General features: G+C 44.8%; 1 protein-coding gene across 3 annotated transcripts in view; it reads left to right on the top strand.

Annotated features, from left to right (window-relative positions):
- zdhhc5a (zinc finger DHHC-type palmitoyltransferase 5a) overlaps positions 1-24,149 on the top strand; it is a 37,104-nt gene that overhangs the window by 4,635 nt on the left and 8,320 nt on the right. For all 3 annotated transcript variants that reach the window (XR_004570590.1, XM_034231846.1, XM_034231847.1), the window contains exons 2-10: positions 11,146-12,938; positions 19,440-19,561; positions 19,701-19,858; positions 20,317-20,489; positions 20,647-20,749; positions 21,311-21,402; positions 21,908-22,034; positions 23,030-23,138; positions 23,230-23,339. Coding sequence is in view for 2 of the 3 variants with exons in the window: in XM_034231846.1 (XP_034087737.1) it covers positions 12,775-12,938; positions 19,440-19,561; positions 19,701-19,858; positions 20,317-20,489; positions 20,647-20,749; positions 21,311-21,402; positions 21,908-22,034; positions 23,030-23,138; positions 23,230-23,339 (1,158 nt within the window). In the remaining variant the exon portion in view is untranslated. The remainder of the gene's footprint in view (positions 1-11,145; positions 12,939-19,439; positions 19,562-19,700; positions 19,859-20,316; positions 20,490-20,646; positions 20,750-21,310; positions 21,403-21,907; positions 22,035-23,029; positions 23,139-23,229; positions 23,340-24,149) is intronic.

Below are 24,149 nucleotides of genomic sequence, written 5' to 3'. Positions count from 1 at the left end.
GGAATAAACTGCACAAATGGAGAATCTTGTCTGGACCTGGATCATTGCCCTGCGTAAGATCTGCTAACTAGTGCCTCAGCGGCTGTATTATTTTAAGTTAACTATCTGTTTTATTTCTATATGATTTTGGCCGCTACAGCGCTGTTTTAATAAGAGCCGTGTGTGTTCAGCGCTCTGCTTCCACTCCCTGCACTGCAGCCGTGCCTGCAGTCCCTCCCCTCTCAAGCACGCTCTAAGTCCCTCCCCTCTTTCGTGCACGCGCTAGCTGCCAGAGCATGTGAGAAAATGAGAAAGCATGGCTGCAAGTGGGAGTGTTACGGAGCGTCCACACTACAGCTTCAAAAAAAGCTTGGAGCTGGGCGTGTCTGAAGCTTGGGGATTTTATTCGAGCAACGCGACCAACAACCAATCACATGAATCTCCCGCCCCCGACATACAAAGCAAAAACCCCCGGGGATTTGATGCGAGCTATATATATATAAATATATAAACTCCCCAAACAGGCGAAAACCTACCAGTTTCACCCACTGTCTCTGTCACCTCCCTCCATGCCTGGTTCCTCCGGTTTGTATCCCGGTAGGTGAAGAGGGTCTGGTCATACAAAACTGGGTGATTTGCTACGGCGATAATTAGTTTCTCCTCCATCTTTTTTTGAAATATGGAAATGAACGGCGGGATATCTCTCCCAGCTTAGACGCGGTTTGATTGGCTACGGCTTGATCTGTCAGATTTTCAGAAACGGGATTTGATTGGCTGGCGCTGGCTACTCCGGTGTCAGAAGTTGAACATTGTTCAACTTCTGACACCGGAGAAGGGGTCTGAGGGGATTGTCCCCCAGGAGATTTTTAGAAATACTAACATATAAATACGCATTCTGGTACACTCTGAGAAGAAAATAAATACATCTATTACTACCCGACATATTAATAATATTTGATGCCATTGTTTGTGTTTGACTTTGTTCTGAAGCTGAACTTGCTGCTCCTCACGGAGAGAAGAGCAACTCTGTGGCTTGTATCCTGGATTATATGTTTAAGTCATGGATGTTTAAAGTTCATATTTGTCTAATATTAGTTTACTTTTCATTAATGAAGTATGACGCTGCGCTGTCAGTACACTTGTCCCTGTTTGTGATTGGTCAAATGTAGCTAACCCCGCCCCTTTCACATGAACGCGCTCTCAGCTGGAGAGAGAAACCCTGGCTTGATTTACCGAGTTGATAACCAGCGTCGTAGGACCGCTTAGCGAGATCTCGTTTGTTAGTTTGTTGTTGTTAGTTAGTTTGTTACTCAAACATATCCAGGGTATGTTGAACTGGCTTCGTAGTACAGGGCACAGGTGGCGAGCAGCGCTAATGTCAAAGACACAGACATTGCATTATATTTGTATTTTACCAGGATGCAGTGACACAAATATTTACATATTTACATTTACTATCTACAGCACCCGCCGCCCCTGACATCCCCCACTCCCCCCGTTGACAATTTACTAGCGGTACCGAAGTGGGCCGGTCGAGAGTCCCGGGATGATTTTTAGTCCCATTCCACCACTGGCTACATGACCGTATGATCGCCCATATTGACGCACCTAATTCCTAAACTTCTAACAGATACAACATAAAGCGATCCTTCAGCCTCATATGAGCTCTCAGACACGTTCACAATTAAACTGTCATCACTGTCTGAGCTTGCTGCTGTGTGCGCCATCGTGCGTTTACATGCAGATGCTGGGATCCTGAACGGTGCAGCTGGAGCGCTGTGCCCGCAATGACGTCACACATCATTTGGCGGGACTTGAAGAATCCCCGAGCAGATCCAGGATATGGTCAACATTGAAGGGCAGATTAATGGTTATCAAAGTACAAATATCCAAAATCAGTTCAGTAACGGTTTTCAAATTCGGTACTCAAATTGATGGGTTTGGATGATGGGGGGAAACTCGTGTCACAGGCTCTTTAATGCAGTGGTTCTAAACTGGTCAGGCCTCGGGACCCACTTTTTTACTTTGTCCATAAATCGCGACCCGAAATGTTGAACCACTCACATCTATCCAACAAAAAATTGTGCTATATATATACACGCTTTTCAGCAGACAATATGAATTAAAGTGAAGTACAGTGCATATATCCCTTATATCCCTTCACAGAACTAAAGTATGGTTTTAAAAAAGTTTTAATGAGATGATGGAATCAAGTTTCTAGAATCAAAGCTGAACTGTATAACATAAAAAGGCACACTTGTATTGTACTCAATAAAAAGGCAGACTTGGAGCAAATTCACCACATGTGAAAAATGTGACATGCTGAACACCCAACCCCAGAAGGTGGTCTGAGGGGATTGTCCCCCAGGAGATTTTTAGAAATACTAACATATAAATACGCATTCTGGTACACTCTGAGAAGAAAATAAATACATCTATTACTACCCGACATATTAATAATATTTGATGCCATTGTTTGTGTTTCACTTTGTTCTGAAGCTGAACTTGCTGCTCCTCACAGGAGAGAAGAGCAAAGAGGAGATAGTCTGCGTGAATGACTTTAAATTGTGGGTAAGGGTAGATAGCCCCCATTGTTCTGTGACCTGTCAATCATAAATTTCATTATGTGTTCATTTTATCTGAAGTTGTACCCATGGATGTATAAAGAATAGTTCTACCGCTAAGTTATATCTCTCACATGCTCCGCCCTCTACTGGGCTCTATGGGTACTACCTTATCATGCAAGCATTCACCTACTGAGATTTCTATAGACGTAGCCGGCCCCGGGGCGGGCCTACCTGAATGCGTGCGCATCTCACTTCCGTATAAAAGGAGGCCCCGTCTCCTGACCATCATCCTTTACTCTTCAGCGAGCGGAGGTGATAGCCTAGCACTGAGTCCGAGACGTATTTTTGGAGAGAAAGGAAGAAAGAGAAAGAAAGATAGCGGGCGCCGATCCCCACCACCTCTGCTTCGAGCGTTTGGGGGACCAGGATATGGCAGAGGCGGTGCCATTTCACGTTCGCCATTCCTTCCGAGTCCGGCGTCCATGGAAGTCCACTGTCCAGGGCTGTACTCTCCCTGGATGATGATCATGGCGGCGGGTGTGTGGGCTACTCGCTCATTGCTAGAGATGCCCCCGCCTTACCAGGTCAGAGCGATTATTGGGCCGCAAGGCCGAATAAGTAGCTTGGTCCACGAGCCTTGCCCCAGGCCCGGTTCCCCCGGGGACCGGTGCTCGGTGGCTTCACGTGATATAGGGTCGACCCTACTTCATCACAGGCTGCCGCCGATGCCTGCCTTGTGATGTCCCTGGGATATCACATTGTATGGCATTTTTCCAAAGAGGACCGTGTTAATAATAATAATAATAATAATTTCAATTTATATAGCGCCTTTCACGAAACCCAAGGAGCCCCCGTGTTTACTGAAGGGCTCTATGGATCGATCTCCTTGATCACGGGATAAGGAGTAATCGCAGCGTGGCTGATTCTTGCCCATCCCCAGCGGAAGAAACACTGTCCTACACTCCCCGCCCCCGCTGTAAACCCCAGTATAGGGAGCCAGCAGGTGGGCGTGTGCACGTGAGTGGAATAAACCGTGTGCACTGTGTGGGTTCAAGAGACGCTATTGCCGGCGTGCTGTTGTCAGAAAACACACCTTGCCTGGTATAATAGCTCCGATTAATGCATTTCACCGTTGAATGGGAAACACAGCGTTAATACGCGGTGCGTTCAGGGACCTCCGCAGGGGAACGGTGGTTTACGTTTATAAACTCTAGTTCTAGAGGTGTGTGTGTGTGTGTGTGTGTGTGTGTGTGTGTGTGTGTGTGTGTGTGTGTGTGTGTGTGTGTGTGTGTGTGTGTGTGTGTGTGTGTGTGTGTGTGTGTGTGTGTGTGTGTGTGTGTGTGTGTGTGTGTGTGTGTGTGTGTGTGTGTGTGTGTGTGTGTGTGTGTGTGTGTGTGTGTGTGTGTGTGTGTGTGTGTGTGTGTGTGTGTGTGTGTGTGTGTGTGTGTGTGTGTGTGTGTGTGTGTGTGTGTGTGTGTGTGTGTGTGTGTGTGTGTGTGTGTGTGTGTGTGTGTGTGTGTGTGTGTGTGTGTGTGAAAAATGCATTCAGTGAGAACGAGTGCATTTATCCCAGAGTAAGAGTAATCTCTCTCCACAATTCCACTTTTTCCCATAATGTCCGTTTCGAAGGGCGGGCCGCGGTGCGTTCAAAGACCTCAGTAGTCACCGCAGCGCGCGCTCCTCCACAGGCTTTTCTGCAGACAAGGGAGCACGGTTAGACAAAGGGAGAGGTGCTGGCACGGAGATCTCGTGCCCGCGGCGCCCTCCACCTCTTCAGCCCACTCCGTGGAACCGGCGTGCCGGCACTCATGGGGACGGGCTGCCCGTCTTCACGAATCTGACTGGCCTGGCGGGGGGAGAAAATCTCTCTGCCCGGGACGAGAAGGGCGAATCCCGCCTCCTTCCCTGTATAATGCACAGATCACTACGTTTTCTAATAAGAATGAGGTTGATCTGTATCCAAATCTGAGTGTCTTTTGTTTCCACAAATGCTACACTTAAACACAATGTTAACAGTACAAATTCCCCATTCGCTGCCCCAGCTGTAGCTCCTGTAAAGGAGGCTAGTGGGCATGTGCAGATGAGAGGGATGAACCGCAGGGAGTGCTATCTAAAGGAGAGCGCTATGCGGGTGCAGGGACATTATGGCCGGCGTATTACTGTCAGAGAACACACTACGCCTAGAGCAAAGACTCCAATTAATGCAGTTTTCCATAGTGGTAAAGGCTGCATTATGGCGGAGCCCGCACTCAAGAGCATGTGGCGGTGCGTTCAGGGACCTCAGTAAATAATCGGCCCTTTCTGTGTCGACCCTCCATGGGCCAATCTTCCCTTCACGGGGAGTTTTGTGGTGGAACGGGTCACCAGAGAGCATCACAGCTTCATAGCTGCGGCCCCACAGCTGAGGGCTTGTCCATTAACACAATGTTATGGGGAATGGAAACTCAGCTGTGTGCTAACAAAGTGGATGGACAGGACGCTGAAACGGGGCTCTTCACTCCAGTTTTGCAGCGTCCCACCTCCTTTTATGGGCATGCGAGAGGAAATCTGTGCTCCCAGGAGGAGATTGGTTTCCTCTCAGCAGAGATTCAGGCTCTGGTGCAGAAACAGGCTGTGTCTGTTGTGCACCCTCAGCACAGAGAAAATGGTCTTTATTCCATGTACTTCCTGGTTCTCAGGAAGACAGGGGAATTCAGATCTATTCTAGATCTCAGCAGCCCGAATCGCTACATTACCTGCAGAAAATGCTGCATGTTAACTATAAAACAGTTAATGGGGCTTGTGCAAACCGGGCGATTGGTTGACCACCATCGACCTGAAAGACGCATACTTTCATGTGGAAATTGCTCCGGAGCACAGAAAGTGTCTGCGTTTTGCCTTCCAGGGGATAGCCTATGAGTACAACAGATTACCGTTCGGCTATTCCCTATCCCCACGCACGTTCAGTAAATGTGCGGCCACTGCGCTTCAACCGCTGCGCGCCCACGGCATGAGAGTCTTTCTTTTACCTAGACGACCTCATAGTCATGGCCGGGTCCAGGGAACAGGCAATGCTTTGCACAGCACAATTGATCACACACCTAACCAAATTAGGCTTTGCGATCAATTGAAAAAAGAGCACCCCCATACGTACCTCACCAACAGGCGTTGTAGTTGGGAGTGGTGTTCGATGCAGGTGCGCTACGTGCCACCCTGTCAGGGAGCAGAAGTGCGTCCCTTCTCCGGGCGGTTCACAGGCTGCGACAGGGGGCGACAGTGATAGCTTTAACTGTCATGCAGACTTTGAGTTTCATGACGGCTGCTCACATTGTGGTCCCGCAGGGGTTACTTCATATGCGCCCCTGCAGAGGTGGTTCTCCAGCCTGCGTTTGGATCCCAAGAGGCACAAACGGAGGCTGGTGACCATCCCCCCCCTCAGTGGAGGGCAACCTCCGGTTCTGAGGGTCTCCCGGGCGCCTCCGGAGGCGGCCTCCACTGGGACGGGTAACCTCCTACATCACAGTGTTCATGGGAACAGGATGGGGAGGGACCTGCCTGAAGAGGGCTATAGGTGGGCGCTGGTCTCTAACAGAAACACGACCCAGCAACCTCCTAGAGCTACGGGCGGTAGTGTTAGTCCTCCGGCATTCCATGCCCCTAATTCAATGGAGACATGTATTGGTCAGGAGCGACAACAGCACCACAGTGGCTTATATCAACAGGCAAGGCGGAGTCCGCTCTGCCACCTTGTTGGCCACAGCGCAGAGGCTGTGGTTATGGGCTTCAGAGGTGGTGTTATCTCTGAGAGCCCTCCATATCCCGGGACTGGAGAACAGGGGGGGCCGACCTCATGTTGAGGGGCAGCCCCCTGCCAGGCGAATGAACGGTTCAACCAGAGGTGGTGAAGCAGATCTGGGCCCAGTTCGGGAGAGCGGAAGTGGATCTGTTCGCCAGCCGGCGCAACAGCCACTGTGCCCTGTGGTTCTCCATGGCTCTGAGCGACGACCCGCCTTTAGGGGTGGATGCGTTTGCATACGAGCCATGGCCAAGGAAGCTGCTATACGCCTTTCCACCGCTGCGTCTCATTTTCCCTCTCCTGGGGAGAGTGAGGCGAGAACGTCTGGCAGTCATTCTGGTAGCGCCGGATCGCGTCGGGGCTCCGTGATACTCAGAGTAGGGCTGTAACGATACACTAATCTCACAATACGATACATTCAGCTCACGATACGATATATATCACGATATTCAGCCAACGATACGATTCGATATAATTCGATACACTTACATAATTTTCTGAAAGATTTTAAAGGGACAGTGTGATTTTGGTGACATCTTGTGAGTGTTCCATTGACTTGGATTGAATTAATTCAACTAAAAACTGAAAGCATCAATTCTACAATATATGGCTCTGACAGAGAGTCTACAGCTTGCAAGTGCTGGACAAAATGAATCAAAAGATGTGGTGAGAAAATTTGTTTCATTTATTGAAACAGTGCAAACTGTAGCTTACAAGCCTTTGAAACGTAAGTACATAAAGTGCAGTATCACAATGGACAATTAAAAGGTGCAGCAGGTGGCCTGTTCTGAACAGATTATTTTACAGCATTTTTAGCTTAATACAGAATATGAGGTAGCCAATAATTCAAGTCACTAACAGGATAGCGCGGCTCCATCGCGTTCACCATGCGCCGAAAGCCTATGTTTTCCACCACGGAATAAGGTCTCAAATCCTGACAAATAAAGTAGGCAATGGACTCTGTAATCTTCTGCGACCTTGGTGAAGTAGATGGGAACTTGTGGGAACAACCGCCATCGCTGTCCAGCACGGTTTGTTTTGGGTCACGCCGCGGCCGCAGCTTCTTGAGTTCCTGAGTTAGCATTACCTTGTCCGGGTGGTGACGTTGTAGGTGGAATCGTAGGTTAGTGGTATTTCCAGAGTATTTCACGTTTGTGTGACACAGCTTGCAAACCGCCATAGTTTTATCTAAATTGTCGCTTTCCTTCTTCTTTTTAAAGCCGAAGTGCTCCCACACATCTGCTTTTAAGCACGAAGGTGCTGGGTTAATGTGTGCCGCCATTCTCCTGAACCGCTTCGCACTCACTGCGAGAAGAAGAAACCGGCGTGTGTATCTAGAAATGCTCTACAGCGACACTAGCGGCTCGGCTGGCTGATGTAATCGCTCTTCATGCTAACGGGGGGGGAATGGGCAGGGAGCAGAGTGCCAGGCGGAACACGGGGGATTTGAATGGGACTTAATGTATCGATACCCGCGGCTGAAATATCGATACTTTCTCGAGAAACAAAATATCGATATATATATCGCAGTATCGATTAAATTGCACAGCCCCAACTCAGAGATGACACAGATGAAGGTGGGCCAGCCCTGGGCAATGCCCCAGTTCTGGGGGGCGATGTCTCAAGAGGCAGGTGCAATCAGGGCGTTACCCACTCTGGGACGTCCTCTCCAGGCTTGGCTCCTGAGAGGGACAGGCTGAGACAGGGTGGATTGTCTGACAGTGTTATTCAGTCTATCCAGGCAGCTAGAGCTGGATCCACCTCAGCCTGTTACAGGCCAAAGTGGCTGGGATTCCAGCGATGGTGTGGGGAGCGGAAAATAGAGCCCCTATATTGTGAGTTGGGCTCTATTTAGTCATTTTCACAGTTATTGCTGGACAGAGGACTTAACTGTGAAGTGTATGCAGCATCCATCTCGTCCTGTCATGAGGGATTCAACGGCAGGTCAGCCTTTAGTCAGCCACTGATGTTGCGGTTTTTACAGGGGGTCAGGAGGCTGCCTCCACCCCGCAGTGGGACCTGCCGCTGGTGCTCGAGGCTCTGGTCACAGAGCCATTTGAGCCTCTAGAGCTCTCCTCCCTGAAAGCACTGTCGTGGAAGACAGCGTTGCTACTTGCCTTAACGTCAGCCAAAAGAGTGTCCGAGTTAACCGCTCTGTCGGTGCATCCGAGCTGTTTACTGATTCGGGGTGACCGGAGCGGGGCGACACTCAGACCGAACCCCTCCTTTGTGCCCAAGAGCCTAAGGAGTGCGTTCAGGTCGAGGGCTATTCAGTTGGGGGGGATTTAGTCTTCCACCCCATGGTCGGGCCAGGGAAGCAAAATTACACCTCCTCTGCCTGGTGCGCGCATTAGCATGTTATGTAGAATGCACAGCTACCCTAAGACGCACTGAACAGCTGTTTGTGTGCTTCGGGGGCGGGGTGATCTCGGGGTGATCGGTGTCCAAGAAACGCCTGGCAGGCTGGCTTTGCAGAGGCATTGCACACGCCTATGAGCAGGCAGGGAGAGCCTGTCCCACGGGGGTCCGTGCGCACTCCACACGAGCTGTGGCTGCGTAGACAGCTTTATTCAACGGTGTGAGTGTGGAGGATATATGCACGGCGGCGTCTTGGTCAACGCCAGGTCCCTTCATAAAGTTGTATCTCTTGGATATGTCTGGCTCTTTCTCCGCGTCTGTGCTTGCTGGGGCAACACAGGACTGGTGAGGAGGGGGGGTCTGTGGGTCAGTGGGCATCTGACCCCCTCCCCGGGCGTAAATGTGCTTACGTTTCTCCGGACTCCTGGAGGGTCGCGGGGTGACGTAATACGCTTTACAGGACTAAAGGGCTCCCCTCGCCTGCCTGGGGGCAGGAGGGGGAGAGTCCTCCATACTATAGTCCGTACACACTCTGCACGGGGTCAGTGTCTGAATGTGGGGACATAGGGGGCACTTGCGCTTTCCCCGTGCTCTTTAGGGACTCAGGAGAGAGGGTGCATAGTGAACCCATACAGCTGCAGACTTTCCCTGTCTGCCTATAAGCGGACGCAGGGGAGCCCTCAGCACTGTTTTTGAGCACACTTTTTTGCGAGGCAAGCGCGTCAGGGTGTGCTCTTTCGGCCGCAGCCTGGACTTCTCCACGGTTACAACCGAGGGAGAGGTGAGTGAGGCGCAGCGGCTGCTAAAGCCGGTCAGGGACAGTGAGGTGGAACGGTGTGCTGGACGACAGTGCGTGCATACATCGGGGCTCCGCCCACTGTACCCATAGAGTCCAGTAGAGGGCGGCGCCTGTGAGAGATATAACGCTGGGTTATACGTATTGTAACCCTTGTTATATTAGCAAATCAAATCAAGTTTTATTTATATAGCACATTTATAAACGATTTTTGGTCGAGCCAAAGTGCTGTACATATAATAAAATTAGCCTACAGTAGAGACACTTTACAGCAAATACAACAACACAGATTGTTCAGAATATCAGTATGAGAAAAACGACACCCTCTGTCCTTAGAGCACAAGCGGAGCCCTCTACCCTGGGGCACGGTCTGTCCTATACCGCTCGCTGAAGAGTGGTGAACGATGATGGTCAGGAGGCAGGGCCTCCTTTTATACGGAAGTGCACGCATTCAGGTAGGCCCGCCCCGGGGCCGGCTACGTCTATAGAAATCTCAGTAGGTGAATGCTTGCATGATAAGGTAGTACCCATAGAGTCCAGTAGAGGGCGGAGCATGTGAGAGATATAACAAGGGTTACAATACGTAACCCGGCGTTATTCTCTGTGGGGACTTCCGGCAACCATCTTGATTCTGATTGGCCAGAACACTCGAAAAAGTATCAGCAAAGATGTTTTATTGAGAAGTCTTCAAAACCGTTTATGTTCTCCGGTACTTCCAGTCCAACGCCAACTGCATGCACAGCATTAGAAAATCGGGCCTTCAAAATAAAAGTTTTCCCCCAAAAACTCACACATCTGTGACCCACTGGAAACGGGTCCGGGACCCATTTTTGGGTCGTGACCCACCAGTTGAGAACCACTGTCTTAATGTATGCTATTAAACTTGCGAATACATAATATGATTTGCCTTATCTTGTCCTGGTGATATCTGGTGGATTAGGGCTGGGTAACGTTATCGGCCCCGATAATCGGCTTGGCTCGACAGTTTTTCAGGTTGATATGTGAAGCTCATTAGCTAGCCAACATGTATCGAGCAAATGTTTAGCAACATATTAGAAGTGAGGCTAGACTAACGTTAGGTCTACTGTAATAGCCTCACTTTTAATAGTTTGCAAAACATTAGCTAGCACTAGTGTTTTACAGTTGCTAGCAGCTTACTGAGATGTTATGCTAGATAGACAGGCATTGTTTTGATATAATAAATTAAGCATTATTGTTAGTTAAGCATGTCAGCCTGCAGCCCCACTTCTTGTCTCTCTCTAACTCATTGCAGATGACTGCACTAAAGAAAAGGGCACAGAGAGGAAACCAGTTGTAAGATGTTTAAAAGTTAATTAAACATAATATATGCTTAAATGCATTTCAAAGAAGTTGTGTTGAGTTGTGTTGGAGTTTGTGTTATTCTACATTTTGACACCAAGATTTTCTGATTTTACTGCAAATGTATATCGGTTCCAAATATCCTTGATTACTAATAATCGGTATTGGTATCGGCCTTGAAAAAGCCATATCGGTCGATCCCTAGTTAAAAGTACTGTCTTTGGTACCAAAGCCTATGAATGTTGCCGTAAAAAACCTATAAATGTACCTTTTTTAAAAGAATATTATACAAAATAAACACTGATTATTTGAGCTTTACCCAATTGTTGTTCCTCTCATTGCTTCTGTAGGTGCAGCCTCCTGACCAACCACCAGACTGGATTATCTTCACTGGCAGAGACGTGTGGTTGGAGTTGATACTCAATACTGCCACCGCTGTGTTTTATCCACATAAAGGAATACAGATCGAGGAGGTCACTGATCAGCACTGGATTCTGTTGTCGATGTTGGAAAATTATACATTAAAAGGATTCTCCCTCTTCCATACATAAAAGCCACAGCGTTTTTGTGTGATTGAGTTCATCATCAGGACGTTGCTCCGGTGAGAGTGTATCCTCCAGGGGATTGTTGTGCGAGGGTGTTATCAGAGCCTCAGTGCTCTCCGCTGGGAAAGGAAGCAGAGGGAAGGCCCTGCACGTCCCTGGAGAAGAAGGGAACAGAGTCCGTAGCTGGAAGGCTGCCTGTTAGATAACTAACAGGCACGGTCACACTCTAACACAGTGGAGCCAAGAGACCAGTGGGGGGTTTGCGTTTGCTGGCTGATACACTAGATAAAACCATTATCTATTCGCAAATAACTCCCAGCACTCCAAATCCACACTGTATATTAAGTTCATTTCCATGGATACTGATGGATGTTCCTACTGATGTTTTGGAAAGAGCACCAATGTCTTCTTATTGTCTTCCGATCCCATCCCCGGAGCTGCTGGCAGGTGAGGTGGTTTGAATCAGCCACCGGCGGGGTTTAGGGATGCCCCGACACAGGAAAACCAGGCTACTCCACTGGCCCCTTTACAGACTGCTGGTTCTAATACGAGTCCTAGACTGAAGGCAAATTATCTCCTCCCCGAAGCAGCTTTTTTTTAACAAAACATTTTCTGGCTTTTAATTTAAGTGAAGGGGAATCTCCAGACATTTTGCTAGCACAGACTTGGCTACAAAATTGCCATACACACTCACAACTTATTTAGTTTTGAGCTTTCCTCTCCATTATTTCCTTCTTTGGGCCTAATTTGCTCCATCTTTTCTCCTACTCAGACATGCCTACCTCTGCCATCTCTTGCACCTCACCGGACTCCATTCACAGAACAATCACATGAAGCTGGAGGAGTTCACATCAGGTGCAAGTTCATCCGTTTAGCTGTAACGTTTCTCTGTCAAGTTTTTACTGGCACCAATTGAGTTTTAATATCTTGTTAACAAACCTCTTTTTTGATTGCACCATCATCATGTTTTTAATCAAGCCTTTATTCACATTGCAAAACCTCAAGCAATGTCCTCTCTTAAAATGATACTACTCTATTGGAAACAAACCCAGAGGAATGGTCACATACAATTAGCTTGTGTTTGTAATTGAATGAGATGTTTGGAAGAACAGAGCTGTGAGGACCCCTCCTCCTCTACAATTAGCGGCTTCTTTTTTCATCCTGCTTTTTCACCGGTTTCCTGGCTTTCAGGAAAACAAGCTTCTTTTAATCTCACACACACAGTAGATCACGATTGACCTAAGAACCTTTTCCACGTTAAAGAGGACGCCCTCTTTAATTATCCCTCCTTTTCTTTTCTATTGTCCTATTACGTTTTTTTTTTTGCCAATCCATCATCTCTACCCCCTACAAATCTACTCGTTACAGAGAACATGAAAAATTCTTAACCATAGCGTTTGCTGGAAAGATAAAACCTGCTACATAAAGGACGTGATGCCAGGTATCGGCAGTAAGAGTGGAGGGCGGGGTCCGTCCTCGTCCCCCCTCCCTCACACCGTGATCCCGGCCAGCAGACCCCTGAGACCCTCCCGCTATGTCCCGGTGTCTGCAGCCACTTTCTTCCTGGTTGGCTCCACCACGCTCTTCTTCTGCTTCACGTAAGTGTCAACAGTGCATGGTCTCACACACTAGCCTGTTTAAAGGGGAAATGACTTTTCATCAAATAATGCATGAGAAACCATAACATTCAGTAAGTAATGATAGAGAGCAGGGCCTCGTTGTTTGTACATATCCCGGCAGCGTCTATCGTTTCAACCCAGTTGAGATATAACCAAACCCACTTGAGGAAAGTATCGATGCAGCGTCAAAGCGCCACACACAGCGTTTTCCTCCCACTAAATATGAATTTGACAGCTACAGACGATTCATAGAGCATCATTTTCTAAGTCAATTGTTGAAAATAGCGCTTTTTGAATATGCATCGCTGAGTAAATGTTAATTAATATAAATTCAACATAGATTTAAGAATAATAAACGTTCAAACCAACTAGTCTTTGTGTTCTGATAAACAGCCTTTATCGTGTTTATTTGTTTTATGTTATATTACTTCAGCATTGTTAACATAGGGACGTTCTCTTCGTACATCCATGAGAAAGTCGACAAAAGCTATGTGGAAGTGGGTATGGTTAAATCTCCACTGGGTTGGAAAAACAATAGACGCGTCCCTGCAGTGACCAGAGAGCAGCTGAGTCTCGTCCTCCTGTGTCTTTTTTACACGCGCTGACCCTCCATGGGAACGATGAACACATGGCTCTGTCTCCTCTCATTATCCCTTAGTGAAGTGGTGGAAGAAGATCTCTGATTTTTTGCTTAAGTAAAGGTAGCAACACTACATTTAAAAGTTATTCGTTGCAAGTAAAAGTCCTACATTCAAAGTCTTAATTAAGTAGCATCAAAATATACTTTAAGTACCAAAAGTAAAAGTACTCCTTATGCGTAATGGCCCATTTCAGAATCGAATATATACTGTATATATTGAGTTACTGGGCTATTATTATGATTATTCATGTGTTTTTATCACGGCTGGTAAATATAGGGATAATATAAATAACATTCTATACTGCTACTGGATATCTTAACCTATAAATATGTCAAACTTGATTTATATTTTCTATTGGCAAGTAATCTTTATCTAAAAAGTAACCAAGTTCTAGTGGAGTATAAAGTGGCATAAACCGGGAATACTAAAGTACTTAAAAATGTTACTTAAGTACTGTACTTGAGTTAATGTACTTTGTTACTATCCACCGGTGCTGAAGTGTGTGCGAGTGTAGACGCTCAAAGTCAGGTTGGCAGGCACCTACACGTTTGGTGTTTTGATGCTCTGGCGGTGCAATTCTTCCCATTGACTTACATTGAGAAAGAGATGGCAATTGTATAATGCAGGAATTCGGTACAGCGAGTGAAATGGGTCATGTGACTTCATTGTAATACCATTTGCAACATTTGTGTCTGTTATCTTTTTTTATTGATCAAATCAATTGGTCTATGTTTTTAAGGTATCTCTATTGTTATTGTATAAGCAACATTTTCAAAAAGGTTTGACATAAATGCAGTGTCACAATACCAAACCTGAAAAATCAAATACCTTCCCAATGAACAGAGGATTGAATGCCCTGATGGTACAGAGTGATGCGAGAGTCACCCTGAACTAAAGGTTCCTCCCAATGCCCCTCCTCGACTCCTTTCTCCTCTGTGACTTGAACCGGAAATCGATCAAGACACGCCATGTTGAAGGACGTCCCAATCGCTTAAATGCACGCGGAGGAGTCGAGGAGAGAGGAGGCTTCCAGAGGAGACTAGAGCGAGGATACACGAGAGTAGACTATGCGGAAGTGTTTTCACTACTCGTGCATCAAAGCTCCGCCCCCAGCTGCACAGCCGTCTGCTCACTGCAACTGTTCTGACTGTTCAAGGAGGATCAGTCATTAAATGTTTAAAGTGTGTGAAATATACTTACAAATTCCATAATAATGTTTTGATTATAAAATAATAACTTACAGTTCTTACTTGTGGTTTTTGATGCATGTGTGGATAAAACCCACAGAACGTCAAACATTAAGGATATATAAAAATACGGGTAGCATACCTAACTAATCTTTTAGTGATTTGTGTCTCTCTAGGAGAATTAAATAACATCCAATACAAAAGTTCATCTGAAACAAGCTCAAATACCATAATGATATTAATCCATCAATTATTATTATTGTTATGATTATAACTTAAAGGTGGGGTAGGTAAGTTTGAGAAACCGGCTCGAGATACACTTTTTGTTATATTCCATGGAATGCGCTTAACATCCCGATCGCAATGAATATCTGAAGTGCTTTGACAAAAAATCCATAAAACATGTCATCTGTGGAAGCTGTAGTACTGTAGAAAGCACGACCAATCATCTGAGCCGGCCCGGCTAAAGTAACTGGATGGCCTACCTGCCTGTCAGCCTTCCATCTGTGCACAAACTTATCTCGTGCCCTCATTGGTCATGTGCGCGTTCGTGTGTGTTGGAGGAGGGGCTCTGTAAGGAAGTCTGAAGGAAGAGGCAGATTTTTTTTCCAGCTGTGTACTTTCAAATTCTAGCGCACTCGAGCTGGTTTCTCCAAAATTACCTACCCCACCTTTAAAGGGGACCTATCATGCAAAATGCAGTTTGTGATGTATTTTATACATAAATGTGTCCTCGGTGTGTCTGGGAACTCACGCAGCGTCAGAAAAATAAAACCCTTTCTCTTTTCCTCCGTACCCAAATCTTTTAAAAACGGGGGTACAACGCCGAAGAAACAGCGTCTGAGGGCTTCTTAACATTTAACAAACTATGAATGTGTCATACGGGAAGAAACTCAGCTATCAGACAATATTAACCATTTTTAGCTAAATGAAACACAAGGGTAATATCAAGCCTCTGAATGAGCCCTGAGCGAGAAAATGCTAACGCACTTAGCACAGAAGTCACGGTATAAATACTTTATTACTTATCGGATCTGCACAAACAAGATATCAGATTCTAGAGGTGTAAGTATCATCACTGTGCGACCAAAACTCAGGGCAACGAAGGCAAACCCAGACAGCACACCACGTAGCTTTACGGAGCCTAAACGGCAAATATGTCTTACCTTTGCTGTTTTCTGATCAAAAGTTGTATTCAATGGCATTAAAACGATAAAAACGCTGATGAAGGTTAATCCAATGTCTCTGTGTCACTTTGAAATGATTACTGATAATCCATCATCATATTTATGGCTATGACCTAGTTTTCAGTTTTCAGAGCGTAACATAGCTTTCAGTTTGGGCAAGCTGTGTGCGCATCACACTCACTCCTCAATGTTAACGTGTAGGTGGATTTAGGAACTTTCCTCTCGATTCTATTGGCTCTAACGGTTCAAAAGAGGTGTCAATCATCAAAATCGACCGAGGGGGGCCAGAGATATGGCAAATCCACCCAAATGACCCCAGAAGTGTTTTTTTGTTGCTAAACCTCTCTAAAAAGGTCAAATGTCACTTGTTTTGCATCAATCTTGATACAGGGTACTTATTATATGTTATAGTTTGGATTCCTAAAGCTTTTTGTCTACTATCCCATCATTTAAGGGTTTTCACGATAAGTAATGCTTTTTTTTTTTTACTATTGTTCAATCTGAATTTACTATAAAATAAAAAGATTCTATATTGACTCTGACTTCTCTACATCCAACTCACAGGTGTATCATTGCTTTGAGAAAAAAGATTATTAATTGTCCCCTTTTAGAAGTGAAGATATAGTCATTTGTTCTGGGAATGTCATTTTCGAGCCTGAGACCTGGAAAAACAGGCTTGGGGCCTAACAGGTTAAAAAGCAGGAAATCAAAAAAGGAACTCACCTTGTGATAAACCCGCAAGAGAAAAAGCTTTTGAGATCCATACTGTTTCAGAAATAATCCTTGATGTGGTTTAGAACAGGATGGCGTTTTATCACAGCAGAATTTAACTTTATCTCCGGTAGAATTCTGATCAGGCATTAGCTCCGCCTCCTTCTTTTTTTTTTTCAAGCTATGGACCCAAAATCTGCGTTTCTCTTTCAGGGCTGCAAAAGAGGGGTTTGAGCAGAATGAGGCATGGCTACAATGGGTGATCTGTTTGGTATGTTAAGCAAAAAACTTCAGACATGTTTTGTAATATATTTTTCTAATATAGCATAATAAGTCCATTTTAAATTACATTTTATACCTGGAAAAACAAATACAGGACCGAAAATAATACATTGAAATCTATAATAAAAAAGAGGGATGGAAGAGATCGACGAAATTATTTAAATGTGAAATTAAATCCCAGTTTTGAAGGGATTTATGTGGAGTGAAGTCCAGTGACGGGTGATAAAACTGCACACACCAGAAGTAAAGGGCGTTGTTTATGGAGACGCTGGAGTGAACGAGGACATCCCAACTCATACCTGAGGACTCCTCTGGCCTCGCATCTTACAATCACACTTACACTTACAGGGGCGGAGCTAAGACGCAAGGAAGGGAAGTGAGGGAAAGGAGGAGGCGAGATAATCAATTGGGATGAACCTTGAGTCTCTCTGTGTGTGTTGTGATCCGTTTACGTAGCCTGCTAGTGAATAGAAGTGAGAACCTTGTAAAGCCAACTCCGGCACGGATTCTCTACCTGAAATTTGCTCTGAATCATGTTTTTGGAACCTTAAATTGAAAAAGCCATAAATACATACGATAAAACCCACTGTAACATTTATCAGCATTGGTAGAATATATTGGATTTAAGTTGATCCTGTAGACAAAAACAAACCCCCACACAAAGTGCTTATTTTGCTCCATGTCTGGTGGATATGCAGCGGAACCAGTTGTAAAACCCAAACGACATATTATATTGTATTATACTAAATTGACATTAAATAGCGACCCATCGGGCTTGTTCAGCTGGATCACTTTTGAAGTTTAACTTCAATTGTGATATAGGTCATTGAGAAATCTTGAATATGTGTTAATATATTAATCTCTTTTCAATGTGTTCATTAAAGATTAAACCTCAATACATGAATAGGTTGGTTTAATTTGTCCAGTGTTGGATACTAGAAGAAGAACAACTGTACTTAACTATCAGACTAATGGCACCAGGATACATAGTATTTGAAACCAAGACAGGTTGATGTATTTGCCACTAAAACACTATAATGTATGCAATGTTGCATTTCTATACCCTTGGATTGAAACCTGTAGTCCTTTCATAAAATACACCTTTATTAGAAACAAATCAAACCAACCAAACAATTATAGAGCTGATCATGGTTTGACCTTTGATACAATATAATATTGTCATCCAAGATCAAATCCAGCCGTGTTGGAAGAACAAACGGATGTTTAGATAACATTAATAGTTTTTTAAGAGGAGCATGTTTTGCCTGCATCAATAAATTGGCTCCAGGGAATGAGGAGAAATGGAGAAGTGAAACGTCCCCAAGTGTTCCTGGCCAGATTAGAACCAGGGACAGCGCACTTCATGGCTACTCCTGAACCTCTAGGATATCTTTTTAACCAGCCAACAGAAGAGATTTATAACTAGCTGAGCAGCAGAACATTATTATTATAACCAGGGTGAGAGTTAAAGTCTCTCCTGAGTGGGTCAGATACAGCCTGTCAACAACAAAGAGTAGGAGGTAGGGGATTTAGCTGGAGTTTAGGAGTTTGGGGATTGAATGAGAATAAAAAGTGTGTTTGGTTGTGTGTGTTTCAGTGTGCATGTGGTTGAAATGTGAGAAAGTGTGCTTTTGTGGCCGTCTGTCTGCGTGTGTTTGAGTGCATATGTGAGAAAATCTAATCTGTGTGTGTGTGTGGCCCTTCAGCTTTAGATTAGCAAGGAGAAAATAGGCCAACATCTGTCACTCTGACAAAAGCCCGTGATCCAGTCCCTCTCTGCAGTCTCACTAGTAAATTAATAGCAATCTGAAAAGTGAGGGAATAACCAAAAAACCCTAGGGACCCTCCGGCGTGGGATCACTCTGTCAATGAACCCTTCCCCACTTGAAACGTGCTCGGACCACGCCTATTTTAGACCGTGACCATTTATCTTGATCTAAACTTCACACCAATGACCCAGAAAGTACGCCGGGCATTGACCACATTTTTATAGTGAGTGACCAAACATTGGTACTTCAACTATTTTGTCAGACACGTGACACTTTTTCCCATTGACTTACATTGGGAGAAATATGTCTGTAAATCAGCGTATCATTTATTTTGAGGTAAATGAACAATACAGTCTGAAAAGTTGAATTGCCCTTGTTACACACTTGTAACGTTTTGTATCTGTATCTTGCACATCAGTTGAGCAATCGCTTTGACAAACTCTCCCGACACAGAATGACAGAATTATAAACACCTGACAAAGTTCTGAAACCTCCGCTGAGGTACTTCCTGCTACAGTAGGAGTCTCCAAGAGCACATTTTGCTATGATGACACACACTGTCAAGCTGGAAAGGACACTAGCGTTGCAGCCGTTAATAAGTCGTTCTGGTAACACAGCCTCACTTTCAAATGTAACCTTATTATGTATCAGAATCTTTGTCTTGCTTTTCCTCTGAGTGTCGTCATCTGTCTTCATGTTTCAGGTGTCCGTGGCTCTCAGAGCGGTTCTCTGTGGCTGTGCCAATCTACAATGGAGTCGTCTTCCTGTTTGTTTTGGCTAACTTCTGTATGGCCACATTCATGGACCCTGGCATCTTCCCGAGAGGTGAGAGCACGGACAGTTTCATGTACTGTATGTGTGCGGTGTTGATCCTGGCTTCAAGTGTTCTCATATTTGTATCCCTGTTAAAGCCTTGTTAATCGTAGGGTTGTGTTAGTGACGTGTTCTTTTCCTGTCCCTGCAGCCGAGGAGGACGAGGACAAGGAGGACGATTTCCGCGCCCCCCTCTACAAGACTGTGGAGATCAGAGGGATCCAGGTCAGGATGAAGTGGTGTTCAACCTGCCGCTTCTACAGGCCGCCACGCTGCTCCCACTGCTCCGTCTGTGACAACTGTGTGGAGGTGATCTTACACTCACCCATTCATTTCACAAATACATCAAATGCATACATTCACGGCACCTGTCGTCTGTTTACCCTGTAAAAACATTTGTATTAAAACTTAATCTGTTTTTATTTGTTAAGTTCATTAAAGTATGCCATCATCCGTAGTAGGAGCTCAACTCTACAAGTGCTTAACCCTTAAATGGTTTCTGTGTCCTGGGGGACAGGCTGTGCCAATGTCTAAAATGGGTGTTACTGTTATATGGGTGTCATATTGGCAAACGCTCCCACCAGTCTCCTGGAAACACTTGCAACAAGCATGCTTAAGCACATTTTTGAAGTTATCAGCAACAACGGTGGGGCTCCTCACTACGGAGTTATTTTATGACACTTTAAGTTCAGTTTTTTCTGTTTTTTTTTTTTTTTTTGGGCAGAGATACAATATTCTTCTTCTTTCTTTTAACCCTTCTTTTGTAGGACTTCGACCACCACTGTCCGTGGGTGAACAACTGCATCGGCAGGAGGAACTACCGCTACTTCTTCCTCTTCCTCCTCTCTCTGACGGCGCACATCATGGCCGTGTTTGGCTTCGGCATGCTCTTCATCCTCTACCATCGGCAGAATATTGACCGCCTGCACGCCATCGTCACGTATCCTTTTAGGATCTGTTTTTTGTCGTTTTTCCTTTTTAGGGATGGCAAACCAGTTTAAACATATTATATTCTGGACAACCAGTTTCGATAGCACCGTGAAATCAAAACATTGATCTTGTCTCTTAAGGTTTTTCCTTAACCCCCGTGCTCTCAGGCTGGCTGTAATGTGTGTTGCAGGCCTGTTCTTCATCCCTGTGGCTGGTCTCACTGGCTTCCACATAGTGCTTGTGGCCAGAGGCAGGACTACTAATGAACAGGTGGGAACTTCAGTAACAATTCGTAGTCCCAGAAATCCTGTAGTTGATATTTATTAGCCACAGATAGCTGGGTAAATGTTGGCTCTCTGTAAATAATAACAAGAGTACAATCTAGACCAGCACCAAAAGAAAAGTGTCTGTTTGTGATATATGACTACAATAGAATAGGAAAATGCAGAGAAGGACATGTCTGTTTAAGGTGTAGAAACAAAGTGGCAACAGCTGCTTTGGAAAGATGTGAAACCAGGACAAAAAACAATATTACAGTTTGACATTATGAGCTATTTTCCCTTTTCCACACAGTTTTAGTTCAGGTGATAATCCTACTTGGTACATAGATGTTCTCTAGGTATATATATATATATATATATATATATATATATATATTTAAGCCCAACATGCTTTGTTATCAGAATAAGTGACATTATTCTGAACATATTGAATATAAGTGATCATACTGTATTCATTTCATTTGAGTGGGGACATGTTCAATAACCTTTCATACTTTATCCATCCTCCCTCTCATCTTTTGATATCTCTGGTGTCCTTCTCTTTCTTCAGGTGACGGGGAAGTTCAGAGGAGGTGTTAACCCTTTCACCAATGGCTGTTGGAAGAATGTCTCTCATGTCCTCTGCAGCTCACAGGCGCCCAGGTGCATATTCTTCCTTTTTCTTTTTTTGTAGCCTACATGCTATATATACAACAGTAAATGCACTACAGTAGATATGATGCGCCCTGGTGCCGGGCGTTTGCTAACTTTCCTGTTGTGCCAATTCTGTCCGGAGAGACGTTATTACCAGCAGGTGGATATCCCTTCAAAAGAGCCATAACCGTGCTCGTCATAGGAGCGCTTCGGCGAAAATACTACATCCCTGACAGCGCTCGCCGCTCCACGGTTATGCAGGCTTGAATTTCTAAAGGACGAAATGCAATAAAAGATGTATACATTCCTTGATGATGTCATTCTTTATCAATTGCTTTCAAGCTTAATAATAACCACAGTTAATATGTAACTTCCAATTTGTCACGTTGACCGGTAAGATTATTTTTCTAACAGAAACTCTGGTGAGTATATCACTGCATTTAGAAGAAGTCTTGTGACAGAAGTGCATTTGTGCAGTGGTTGGTCTTCATGGTGTGGTCTGGGCTCTCTGCAGGTATCTGGGCAGGAAGAAGTGTGTGCAGAGTGTGTGTGTGCAGCCTCCCTTCCTGCGGCCACAGCTGACAGAGGCCCAGCTGGCTGCAAAGATCCTGGACAACGGCATCCAGGGGGATCTGCACCGGGTAAGATCAGCAGGACGGAGTGGCGGTATAAAAACAAATTGAGTTGCTTTGGCCTTTTGGTAAACACACGTGAGGTAAATGTGCTGTGCTTCTCACTCAGATTGCACTTGGTTAGTCTACTCATAGGCAGGTCCAGGTGGCAGCAGGTGGTTTAGAAGCTGTTTGAAATGTTTAAAATATATTGATGGGCTTGATTGCCAAATTAAATATTCTCACAGGGATAGATATGTATAATATGTGTAGTAAATGTACAGGTAAAAAAATGATTTCAGAGTGAAGCAGAAAGAAGCGGTTATTTTCAGGTCGTCAAGCATTCTCTCGCAGTAGCCACAGTGTAAAAAGACAGGTCAAAGTAAGGCTGGGTCTGATGGTAAATTACCAATCTACCTGGCTAGTTTGTGTCATTTTTAGTAGTTCCCCAGTATAATATTGTTTTGATAATCAACCGCTTTAACATTTGTATTCATAGTATAATGTTGTTTTCATAACCCTCCCCCCTTTAACATTTGTATTCATAGAACAATCTTGTTTTGATAATCACTCCCTTACCCCCTTAAAGATAAACAGCAAAATAATGTTCAGAATCAGTCACTATATTCATGGCAAACCAATGATTTGGTATCATGCAATAACACTAAGATGGTGTTGTGGTTGCATTGAGCTGCTGATAAGTTGCACCTGATATCAAATGTGATATCGCACTTGATCGTTTGTTGCAGTTAATGATGCATTTAATTGGGATATCATTTTTCTTTTTTTTTAATCTTTATAATATATGTATTACGATGTTATTATTTTAGGACAGATGGAGATTTTTAAATCTCACATACTCCCTGCAGTACTCCAAAGAACCCCTAGGAGGACACTCACTGCCATTTGAAAAACACTTTTCTGAATTATACTAATTTGGTATTTTTAACAAAGGAGGGGAAGTAATACCATGACTTACATTTCAGTCATGTGATTCTTTGACTTTGTATTTCTCTTCTATCCAGTCCAAGTCCAGTCTGGAGATGATGGAGAGCCAGTCATGTGACGCCGAGCCTCCACCTCCTCCCAAACCGGAGCTCCGCTACCCTGGGATCACCCGAGGAAACACAGAGGGTAACGCTTTCTGACTCTTAACCATACAATGCTCTGGTTCACTACTTCACAGTGAGTTTATTCAATTATTTGTCTTCCCACCCTCCTGCAGAGTGCAGTCTACTGAACAAAGCCCCTCCCACCCCCACCATGTACAAATACAGGCCCACCTACAGCCCTGGGAAGAACCACACAGCGCTCACACATGCTTACGCCAACCAGGTAATGCACACATGTACAGCAGGCTGTATCTGAACAAGCAGGGGTGCATAAATGAAAGGGACATGGAGGGTGTAAGGGGGCATTGAAACAGATATAGTACTATATTACACACAATTACAGAACACTTTATTAATCAGAGCACTCACACATTTAGAGCACTACATATTTGTCTATCTTTTAAACAATAAAAGGAAGCAGGCAGAGATACTGAACTAAGGAACTGGTGACTGTCTGAAACTTGAGGTTCAGTATCCTGCCCAAGGACACTTACTGCTTCACCTCTCGAGACACAGCCACCCTGATGATTTAGGCTGAATCTCCTAGAGCACATCTGGCAGGCATACATAGCCAGATGTTTGGATCTGGAGAGAGAGAGAAACTCTAGGATATGACACAGTGGTCTACAGTTTATTGATCAAGCTAGTGTCTATATTGAGCAGGGGTCGTACCAACATATCGTTTTTATGAGTTTAAAAGCAAGACATTATTCGGCATCCAGTCTTGACACTGATTTATTAATGTGGAACTGATCGGCTGTCAAGATATGCATTATCAGTGTAGATTGAGATTTTTTTTTTTCTAGAATTACTATAATTTGTCCAAAGGGTGTTATATAAATACATAAAAAAAAGAGGGCCAAGGATTGAGCCTTGAGGTACTCCATATTTTACATCGGAAATAATAATTTTGTATGTTTACATTACAAACACATCTCGTTCTTTCTGATAGCTAGAAATGTAAATCATGTGAGAGCAAGGCCAGTTGTTCCTTCATACAGAGTGGTCAACAGTTTCAAAGCTGCACTGAGAA

The sequence above is a fragment of the Gymnodraco acuticeps genome, unplaced genomic scaffold (genome assembly GCF_902827175.1).
Source record: "Gymnodraco acuticeps unplaced genomic scaffold, fGymAcu1.1, whole genome shotgun sequence".
Classification (NCBI taxonomy): domain Eukaryota; kingdom Metazoa; phylum Chordata; class Actinopteri; order Perciformes; family Bathydraconidae; genus Gymnodraco; species Gymnodraco acuticeps.
This window is presented reverse-complemented; position numbering and strand designations above follow the sequence as displayed.